Genomic DNA, 11,495 nt, shown 5'->3' on the forward strand with positions numbered 1-11,495 from the left:
TCAAGCTTAAGCAATCGATCGGTGTAATTCTGTCTCTGACAAACTTTTTGAAATGCCCAAAATTTTAATGATTTCCCAACTCTCAGGCAAGCTCTAATAAGCTTGAAAAGGCGTTGCGCTCAAAGGCGATGAAGTGAAAATGATTGTCTGAGTTTTGTATTATTTTTGAATATACTAGAAACTTTTTATTCCAGAAAAATTACAGGCTAGTGAAGAGCAAACAACTCCAAAAGTCTGGCATTTGATTATCCTGTGTTGGTAGGTCCTATCGAGTGTTTGGAAATCATCGGTAGCTACCGACGGGCTTACCGACAACTGTTGGTAGGATTACCGACAATCGTCGGTAGAACCTGTCCCCAAAATCGCTCACGAGAATCGTTGGCAGGACCTGCCATTGACATCGACAATCATCGGTAACGTGTACAGAACTCTGCCCCTGGGACTGTAGACATGGGTCGAGGCCAATGGGCTATCCATGTATTCATTTCACTATATCTTCATGTGCACGGCAAATAATTAATCAGGCCTGAGGACATAGGTATTTCAGTCATGGTACAAATGAAAGAACTAATCTGAAATGTTAAAATATTTCTTCACTGTAATATTTACATACATTTTTTGAAAATAAATCTATTTTCTTCAACAGATTTTTTTTCACATTGAAAAATATTAAAAAATCATATTTTTCAACAATATCAAGGGACATCACAACGAATACATTTCTAAAATAGGCACCAATATTCTCACAAGACAGAGAAATATGTTTGAAACCAAAAAAATCATCTTTTGTTACAGCTTGACTGTAGAAATACTAATAATCTTGAAGACCTACGTCTTAATTAAAAACCTAACTATGTACAAACTGAGAGTTAAAAAAATTAATATCACATCACCATTGGTCGGTGACTCAAAATACTTGCATGAAACACCCACTTCTGCCACCAAAAAAAAAAGAGTACATCATGGCAAAAATCATTTGTACTTCCTTATGAATTAAAAACGAGGACTCCCTCAACAGGAAAGAAGAAAAAGTAAATTAAAGGAAAAGTGGAATTGATACAAAAATACTATTCGTATTTTCCAGAGGACGGAGAACGTGAGCCTAATGCATCATTCTCTTATTTCAGCTCCCAAGTTGACTCTCGCCTTCCTGAGAATATGATGCGTCTTCTGCAACTGGCTGCAAATCGCCTTCTCAATGTGGAGCTTGCGGCGGTTGGCCGCTTCTAGCTTGGACATGGTGGAATCCAAGTTTTTGCGCGTCTCCGCTAAACACTGCTTCAAGTGTTCGTTCTCTAACCTGAGATCATTCAAACAACTAGCACTAACCAAGTCATCAGCACTCTTTCCACACCTAGACAATAACCTTGACCCTTGCAACTTGGCACTGACGTCAGACTTTTCACAGAACTGGAGAGTTTTCCCTGAGGAATACATTTCCGAAAACCTAATTGCACTGAGTCTGATCTCTTCTGGGGTCTTCGGTGGATTTTCCAAGCTGGAGAAACGACCAGGATCACTTTCGATTCCCAAATCAGGCGAGGAAAAGGCATCCTGACGGGAAGTCAGTGGAATGTCGGCTGGTGGACTAAGGTAGGTCCCACAACCTGACACCCCCAATGGAATGCTTTCAGGTCTTCCACGAGAGCCCCTCTTCTTGCATGGAGACTGGAAATAAGAGATAAAATCTTAAGCCTGAATCAAACCATCATTTTTCATGTACGAGTTCAGGGATGGTGGCAACGACAGCTCAAATGATGGCACTGTAAAGTCATCAGTTTCAGGGAAGATAGCAACCATGCGGATCACCATCATTTGTTTCACTCGCAATTTCCATCACAGAACATGCACATGAAATAAGCACCAGCCAATCCGCACATGTCACTAAACATATTTTGTGGTTTATGATAGTGAACATAGTAAACATAAAGGTCCCTCAAATAACCATGAGATATAGAGAAAATGATGGCTTAAGCAATAATTATCCCGTTCATTGAAAAGCTTGGCTGGAACAACCAATGGACTTGAACGCGAGAAATGACTGTGTACTTAACTTGCAACCACAATTTCCTCCATCTCTTAAATCAGCAAAGAATTAAATTGTGGGGAAAAATAATATTAATGTACATTGAGTATTCATCTTAGAATAGAATATCTTCGTGAACGCACACTCAAATTTGGCACTCTGTGGCTCTACCATGGCAGATATGTCAAAATGCACAAAAGTTTTGCCCTAAAGAACACCAACTTGGCAAAATCTATAATGGAATGACCAAGGAATATTAAATTTGTGACCCTTCCCCTTATTTGGCTGATGAGAAAGAATCAAAGGTTCACTTAGAGGTCTCAATTTTTTCCTGCCTTATACTTTATCAGTTTCACAACTTGATTTCACTGTGCCACATGACTGAAAAAAATTGATTTTTTTGATCCACCCTACTGTGCATGCGACTAGTACAATGTCAATTGTCATGAAGTATGCATATATTTATGAAATTGTTTCATGACCTTATTGACAAATTTTAAGTAGAGGGCAGCAACAAGTTTAGTTATACCACGATTACTAAAACATAACATACTATGATGCAAAGTGGAATGTTCGGAAGGAAACGACAAATTTCAAAAAAAAAAATTTCCAAAGTATTTTTAAACCGTCTAAACATTCATGCATACAAGATGTGCAAGAGAATGGCTTAATAGCTTAAATGCAGAAAATTGAAAGTAAAAATCAAGAAAAAACCATGAGGTTTCTGAAAAGCAATATCACTATAAAATAATGGTACATCAAGGTTCCCACTCAATCTAAATTATAAAATTCACGGTTTTCTCCACGTTTTCACGGTCTAAATGTCTTCAAATTCACGGTTTGTAGATCAACCATCTTAGGTAGAAATATTGATCAAGTAACAATCATCGGCCGCACGTTAACTACAAATTTAACAAACGCGACAGACACCGTGAATGCAAAGACAGCAATGCAAGTGCTATCTCTCCTGACGTCACATATCGTTTGCATAATTCAGCTCCGGCTAAGGGTTGTGAGTGGGAAAATAGAGGGACCAGGGTGCCAGGGAAGTTAAGAAGTGTCTGAATTTTCGCAAGGGTTAATGAACACTGGTTACCAGTCTTCCGACTTTGGTACAGGCTTATGGTCTTATTTTTGTCATCATGGCTCACGGACCAATAATTGTGCTTCAATAGACGGGTCCAAATAAATCCGTGGCCATGTCTGCGCGTGACTGACCTTGAAATATGATCAAAATATCCATTTTGCTTTTAATCGGTCAATCGTAGTTCTACGATCGTAAAATCAAGATTGAGAGATTTTTAAGGCTTAAGGATGATATTCATGCCTTTACCAGGTTTTTTCACGCTATACGAACTTCACGGCTTATTCCCGGTTTTAAGTTTTTCAAGGTTGAGTGGGAACCCTGTACATAGAAAGAACAGAATATTCATGTCAGGAGGAGGAAATTCTAAAAAAAAACAGCAATTAATAATCACCTGAGGCAAGGATGGCTCTGAATCTTCACCTCCTGTCTGATCTGACACATAGTCAGACATTTCACTGTGCTGCCGTGTCAAATCAGTGAGAATGCCTGAGAGTGCTGATGATGAAGACCCTTCGCTTGGATCCTCTGATGTATGAACCACAGCTGAAGGGAATTTTGCTATTCTTTCTTGCTCCTTAGCTACCTTCATCCAATGTTGAACTTCTTCCTCTGCCTTCCTGGCACGTAACTCTTCCACAGAAATACGCTCCTGGGCTTCTCTGAGCGACTGACAAAGTTGTGACATCTCACGTTCCATTTTGATGGTGATTTCAGCCGATAATGTCTGCTCCAACGACAGCCTGGAAGTCTGGACAGAAATATCACTGGATTTGATGCGGTTCTCAGGTATTTTAGCAGCCAAAACATTGGATTTTTGCATTTCTGACTGTTCTTTAGAAACTTTCGTAGAATGTCCTTCAGGATAAGGACTGAACTTTGATGATCCGTTTGGCATATAGTGCCAATTCTGGCTTTCAAAACCAACATCTTCCCTGAGCTTTGGACTCCTACGTGGTGAAACACATTCTGCATCAAAAGACCTGAAGACCATATTCCCAAAATCAACATCACTTTTTGTTGGTGAAACGTTGGCGGATTTCACACATCGACCTTTCTCTTCAAAGAAGTACTTTCCACTATCTTTTTTCCATGAATAAGCCTGAAATAAAACAAAGGTGTAAAATAAATTTCAAGTGAACAGTAATCTAACCAAAATTAATAACATCAAGTGAGACTAATTTTTCACTACTTTTCAACAATTAATGAATTGCAACCTCAAAAAGCTAAAATTTATGACAAGATTCCTGAAACTTTCAACCTTAAATTGAGTAAGTTACACATATAGTGAGTGAATGCTTTTGATAGGATGAACTACAATTGAGGGGTTGAGAAGCCAAGGGGTACAAGTGATTTTTTTCTCAACAGAGTTAGGTAAAGTTACCGTATATGTCTGAATATAGTCTCCCCTTTTTTTTTCAAAAATGCCTGTGGTAAAAGTAAAGGGGGGGACTATATTCAAACGCATTTTTTTAAACTTTTCCCGAAACTGAAGCCTCAAAATTAGGGGGGAGGACTATATTCGGAGAGATACGGTAATCATTAGAGTAAATACACAAAAACTTGGTAGCCAAGGGATACGAGTCAGTCTCCGTTCTGTGCTGACATCGATTGGAGAACCAAATCCACTACTGAACACCTAATTCATCTCGTTTGTTTTCTATACCTAACTCTATTTAGAAAACAAAATCACTGGTACCCCTCGGCTTCTCACCCACTCAATTGTTTTGTTGATTTCACACTACTGATTTTCGGATATATAAACAAATACAAAATGGAAAAAAGGAATATCTAATAATATCTCACCTCTTTCTTAGGTCCACCATTGAACAGCTTGACACCATCCCATTTGTTGATCTCTTGAGCAGTTCCAGCATTTGCCAGACTCTGCAACTGGGCCTCCTTCTCCTTGAGCGTTTCCCTTAATTTTGCTTCCACGTCCTTTGATTCTTGTAACTTGGTTTCAAGAGCCAGTAATGAACTCTTTGCAGCAATTAGCTGTGATTGTAAGTCTCTACACCTAGCCCGCTCCTCTTCCAGACGATCCATCGAATCCTTCAGTTTGCGACAAAGATTCGCCATGCCATCTTCCACCTATGGGATAAAAGAAAATTATGTACCTCAACATACTAGTTGATTTAACATACAAACAATTGCAAACATTATATATCAATTTTTCTAGCATCTGTAAACTTAGATACCATATAAAAAATGTAATATAATATTTTTCCTGCCACTCACCACTGTAGAGTCTCAATTGACTTCAAATGCTATTTAGTGAGCCACGATATAGCATCTTGCTATACTACTATGTAGTTACTACATAAAATGCCTAGCAGATATGTAATATTAGTTCCATTGAGGCCCAGCAGTGAATGCAATAAATATGATAGAGCAAAGATTTTCATACACCAAACCAGTACCAGAAATCACAACATTTAGTAAACGTACAACCTATTCTGAAAGCACCCACTCCCCAATTAACTCTCCAAGTACGGTTTAGAGAAAAGGGAACGCTAACCAAAATAGCTAAAATAAAACCTATTCGAATCATAAAGTTCTATGAAGTCAAAAGTCCCATGAAGTAGGGTGCCTGATTTGTCCGAGACATCACTTTCACAAGTTTCATACAGAATAAAAATTCATTAATTCTCTTTCGGAAATAATACAGTGCTGTTTGAATCACATTGGAAATGATGAAATATCATTTATAGATTATTTTTTAACCACTTTTTTTGGACATTTTGACAATAAATATAAATCTTAATTCTCATGAGCAACAGGCACGCTCAACCCATATGTAGACAAACATGTATTTTCACAAATAGAAGCATTTTAGAATTAATATGACCTCGAAGTCATAATAATTCAATAGTGTCTTCATTAATGTGCTTAGAAAAATATCAAAAGGAAGAAAAAAAATCGTAAACCACAGATAAACAATAAACCACTCATTGTTAGGCATACTGGTCAAGGCAATTGATGTTTCTTCTGTAGAATTTTGGCACATTATTTGCACAGATCAAGAGTAACTCAAATTATTTACCTGATGGCCTTTAAGTCCAGAGAGTACTGTTTCCAACTGCTGCCCAATCAACTCATTCTGTTTCAAAGAAATCTCCAACTTGTCCCGCTGACACCTAACCTCATCCAAGAGATGTCCTAAACTGCCAGTGTCAACCGGCTCCGACTGCACTCCCATCGTGGTGTTGACTTCAGCATCCCTGGTGCAGGGCCCTCCTTGGTCACCTTGACCATACTCCAAAGCAACCTCACCACAAAGAAACATTCATCACATTTAATAAAGCCGCGTTTTAAAAGACAAGTCTTTTTCCCAAAATCATCACAGGTAAACAAAGAACTTCTCACAAACTTACAGCCGCAGGAATTGATTTGACCTTTAAGATATTCATGATTGGATAAGTAAACTCTGTAATTTTCACAAATTTATTTCAGACTTGCACAATGTGATTCACCAAACTGTACCATAATCTGTGTTGTGAAACATATTGTGAAAGTCTAAAATAATTCTGTAGAAATCAGTTTACTTATTCAATCATGAATATTCAATATTTCCAACATGTTAAACCTGTATCAATCAATTTTTTTCATTTAAGATACAAAATTTCACTATTTATTGATTGCTTCTAAACTATAGGATCTGGATTTGAACTACATTATTTAATTCTAATATTAAGCATCGCATGATATGTTTCTTTATGCAAAAGAAGTTTCAAAAATTTTCTTTAATCCTCTAAGGTACTACCTTTCTCCCTGATATACCAGCAAGAAATGCTGAGCACAATAAATTGTTGCAACTTAAAAAAACATTATGACAATATTTATTACCTTTCCATGTGCAATTTTGTCAACATTATTGAAGTTGAACTTGTTAATAATGATATAAAACTATTAAGCAGTCTGAAAAATAAATGCAATCATTGCAGTGCCATAAAAACTATAACATCCCTTCGCACTGAGAGGGTTTTAAAATTAAGAGTGAGGGCATTATAATACATAGTTCTACAATTAAAAGAGATTGAATTGCAATGCCAGAAGAATTTACTTTTGCATCTGACTATTGGGGTAGAACAGAACAAAGTAAAAATGCCCTCATGAGCATCATAGGTGTTGAAAGGCTAAACTTCCATGGTAATAATGCAAAATATAGAACATTAACCCATGCATAACAGCATAAGTAAATAAATCACAAAGATTCTCACAAAACGATAATTCTCATTAGGCTAAGACGTACATTGGTCTGTCGAGGAGTTTCTTGAAGACCTTCAATCACTGGTAGGTGATTGACGGGGGCCACAGAATGATACACCCTCAATTCTGCTCTCAGTGCTTCAATCACTTGCTCCAAACCACGAAGACGGTTTTGCAGTCGCCTCACTTCTCCATGACTCCTCTTGCCTGAGGAAGTGAAATCAAAAATTAATGGATAGGATTCTAGTAGGGATGGTCGGCGTCAGGCAAAAACCCTTATAGGAGAGCTCTCTCCTACACTCGAGAGAAGACTTCTCCTTATGAACAGAAGTGAATTGCAAACGGTAGTAGGCCTCCTTACGGGCCACTATCATGTAATGAGACATATGCACCAGCTGGGGGTAACAGACTCAGATAGGTGCAGATGGTGTGAGATGGGAGAAGAAACAACCACCCATCTAATATGCGAGTGCCCCGCAATCATGAGGACTCGATAAAGACACCTGGGCTCACCTTTTATAGAGCCCAAGGAGGTAAGAGATCTTCCCATTGGGGACCTTTTATCCTTTGCTAAGGACATAGGCCTCTATGGGTGATCCATTATCGGTGGTTAGCACAATGGACCTACAGGTCTAAGTGCCCTGGGAGCTGATCCCCCACCCCATCATCCAATCTAATCTAATCTAAGGGATGGTCGGATCGGATACCTCCGATCCAAATATCCGTGGATATTGCCCTTCATCGGATACATCAGATCCAAAGCCGCGGAAGACACCGGATCTGGATCCGAAATTTTAAATAATAGCTTCAGTGAATGCAACGCCCCATGAGGGTGGAAAGAGTTCCGACTCTCTCTTCGAATGTGCTGTCGTATGTGATTCTTGTCCTACGCTACTGGTCAGTGGTTTATCCGAAGATTTTTCATATTTTCATTTCCAAACCCAAGTGTAACAGTTTAGGTCCTGAACATGTAAATATGTTTAAAAAAAACAACTTGAAAGCCTATCAAAATGATTTTTAATTTATAAAAATATTAAAATGTGTATGAAAATCTAAATATGCATTCCTTCGATTCTACGTACCTAGAATAAACTTGAATAATTGGCAATGGCAATGGCAGGAATTGCAGGAAAATGCATTTGGATCCGAAAATATTCGATCTGAAAGATCCCGCTCCGAAAATCTAGGATCCGATCCGAATCTGGATCCGAAAAAAATCCTGGATCCGTCCATCCCTAGATTCTAGGACCCTTGGGCATACCTAAAACTGAATTCTGTGGTTCTATATTGCAATTAATAATGATATGCGCTAAATATGAGCCCAAATTCACCAAAGTAAAATAGGACAAGAAGAACGAAAAACAAATACTACAAAATTCTATGTTACAATTACAAGTGCATTCTTACAATAATCACGACAAACATTTACATATATTTAAAAATGTTACAATAATAACTGCTAACATTTCTGATTTGAACTGTAAGCAGTAATAGTTCTCCAGGTAGCAGAATGTAAACATCACATTATTCCTCGAATGAACTAGATTTACTCGATGATATAAGAAGTATTTAAAATTTTAAAAATCTATAATAAATTGTCACTGTAAAAATGTTTGCATAGTTAAATATAATTGTTACACCACCAGCTTGAGACATAGTTGTATCAATTGGAACTATAAAATTTGTTTCCTTGTAACTCTACTATATGCTGGGTGAGAGTAAAATTCAATTATTAAAAATATTTGTACGCACATATCTATATAAAGCCATAAGAAACAAATACTGAGGTGGAGACATGTACTGCAAGGAAGTGTCAGAATTATTCCCACCCAATAGCCTAGGGATTGTCCTATGATCTACAGGGAGGGACATCTTTTAAAATGGTTTCCTTTCATTCGCCAGCTAGCAAAAAATAAAAATTTTCTAGAAGCCCTGACCTAACAGGAGTGAAAAATGTGCAGCTTATGTGGCATGGTAATTGAATAGTATAAATCATTTGCACCAGGGGGAGGGTAAGAAGGGATGGGTAAAAAGAAACCCTAGGTATGCATGAGCCTACTCTTGACTAAAGGCACCAAGGGGACCGTGCCCAGCATCCAATCTGACAAATGGTGAGCTGAACTTATGTCCATGATGTGCTCTCCACACACCACTCAAGCAGGCTGCGGCTGAAAAATATCTGCTACCCCCAGGATTTGAACCTGGGCCCTTTGGGTGTGAAACCAACTCACTATCCACCACACCAACCAGATACCTGCAGCACTAATATTACATAACTAGCACTAATACCTCTTTCATTAGAAAAGGGTTCATGCATCCCTTTGAAAATAACAGCCATTTGGCAACATATCCAAAAATTACCGAATGTTACCGCATGATAGGGTCCAGATTAACTTACTGGGTGTGCGCGTTTCCACTACAGAGCCTCCTGACTCGGCCGTTGATTGTTGAGCAGCCGAAGCGACGGTAACTGATGTTGCACTTCGGGCCAGTTCCTCTAATCCCATTCGGGCCAAAGACACAGACCTGTCGGGCTCCGACCAGCCTTCAGACTCAGATGGGGAGGCGATCATACCATTCACTAGACTTCCATCAACACACGCATCCTGCTTTGAACCAATGAACGACACAGTCCCGTTGACCACGGGCAAATTCAACGTGTTAGGACGAGCGTCCTTGACCGTCTTAACACTCTCTCCACTGTTACAACCGCGGCCCATCTCACTGCTCCCTTCTCTGAGATCGACAGTCTTACCGCCGACCTCCCTCTCCAGTTCTCTCACCCTACTGTGGAGGGCTTCCACGGACGAGTGCAGACTTTCCACCGATACATTCGCATCAGCGCAAGGTGGAAACGTATCGGCGCAGCACACGGAAGCAGAGTCTTTCTTGGGCTCTGCCACTTCCTGACTTGGGGAATCAATCACTTCTTCGATATGGACAGTTTCCTCGTCGCACTTTTTGGAAGACTCTTTGAGCGATTCGCCGGCGGCTTCGATGCAAGCACAGAAAGAGGGGAAGTCCCTCAACACGGCCAATGAGGTTCTCGTACAGTTCCTATCGCTCTGATCGGCCAGGCCGGTCGTGGACAGGACTGATAGGGAGAGTTCTCGACTCCATTCTAGCGCACGCCTGAGGGAAGTTTTGTGCGATTCGGAGAGGGAAAGGTTTGTCTCTTCAAGTAAACCTTCCAGGAAGACGGCCAACTCCCAAAGATGGCCTCCGAGGAGGGCACACACTTCCTCCGCTTCGTGTTTCGCCTCTTCCACTTCCTCGGCCGGCCCCTTGGGACCCCTTTCACGCTCTGGCGTGTTCCTCAGGGTCCTCTGAAGCTTCTGAATGTGGGAGTGCAAGAAAGAGTGATCCTCTGAAGCAGAGCTCAGCCGAATTGAGAAAACCTCCTTGATTGCACTCGAGTTCTGAAAGATATAAATCATAAATATGAGATCAAGGGAATGGGTAAAGATTAAAAAGACAGTCTCTTGGGCCAAATAAAGAACTAAATTAGCGAAAAGGAAGTTGCTTTGATAGTTAAGTTTTTACTTCCAAGTAAAATTCTTTGCAAACTCCCAAATTCTGGCTTCAACTTTCATTTGCATGCATATAATAGGTAGGTATTTAAAGAAAGCAACCAACAGCTTGTCATTTTCATCATACAAACAGGCTGGTAAGGATGGGTGGAGAAAAAGACTAGCATCAGCTTAAGCCTGCTCTTAACAAAAGGCGTCAAGTTGAACATGGTTTAAGATCCCATCCAACATAAACTGTTGTACTTGAAGGGCTCTCCACAAAGCACTCGAGCAGGGACAGAGTACAGGGTCTATGAAAACTATCCACCACTACCAGGAGTTGAACCTGGGCACATAGAGTAGGAAGTCAACACTATAGCCACCACACCAACCCAATTCCCCTAATTTATCTATTAGGATGGATAAATTCACAACTGCTTCCTTCAATGATATCTCCATGGTCAAAATAGCTCATGAAAATAAAAAATCGTGAATTTATCCCTCAATGGATCTTCAATATACACTGATGATGGAAAAAAATCCCAGCTTATTAACACGGGGGATCTGGTTTTGACTCCCAGCAATGGCAACAAAAATTATGACCTCAAATCCTGTCCATAATTGTGTTCATTGTACGTATGTTGCATGAGTTGCTAAGCAAAAC

General features: G+C 39.5%; 1 protein-coding gene across 4 annotated transcripts in view; it reads right to left on the bottom strand.

The window, feature by feature from the left end:
* Positions 1-663: 663 nt before the first annotated feature.
* LOC124169637 (centrosomin-like) overlaps positions 664-11,495 on the bottom strand; it is a 105,867-nt gene continuing 95,035 nt past the window's right edge. For all 4 annotated transcript variants that reach the window (XM_046548291.1, XM_046548292.1, XM_046548290.1 and 1 more), the window contains exons 12-17: positions 9,721-10,741; positions 7,366-7,529; positions 6,157-6,381; positions 4,917-5,204; positions 3,505-4,212; positions 664-1,668 (exon numbers count right to left, since the gene is read on the bottom strand). In XM_046548291.1, the coding sequence (XP_046404247.1) occupies positions 1,111-1,668; positions 3,505-4,212; positions 4,917-5,204; positions 6,157-6,381; positions 7,366-7,529; positions 9,721-10,741 (2,964 nt within the window). In that variant the 3' untranslated portion in view covers positions 664-1,110. The remainder of the gene's footprint in view (positions 1,669-3,504; positions 4,213-4,916; positions 5,205-6,156; positions 6,382-7,365; positions 7,530-9,720; positions 10,742-11,495) is intronic.

This window comes from Ischnura elegans, chromosome 12, assembly GCF_921293095.1.
Source record: "Ischnura elegans chromosome 12, ioIscEleg1.1, whole genome shotgun sequence".
Taxonomy (NCBI): domain Eukaryota; kingdom Metazoa; phylum Arthropoda; class Insecta; order Odonata; family Coenagrionidae; genus Ischnura; species Ischnura elegans.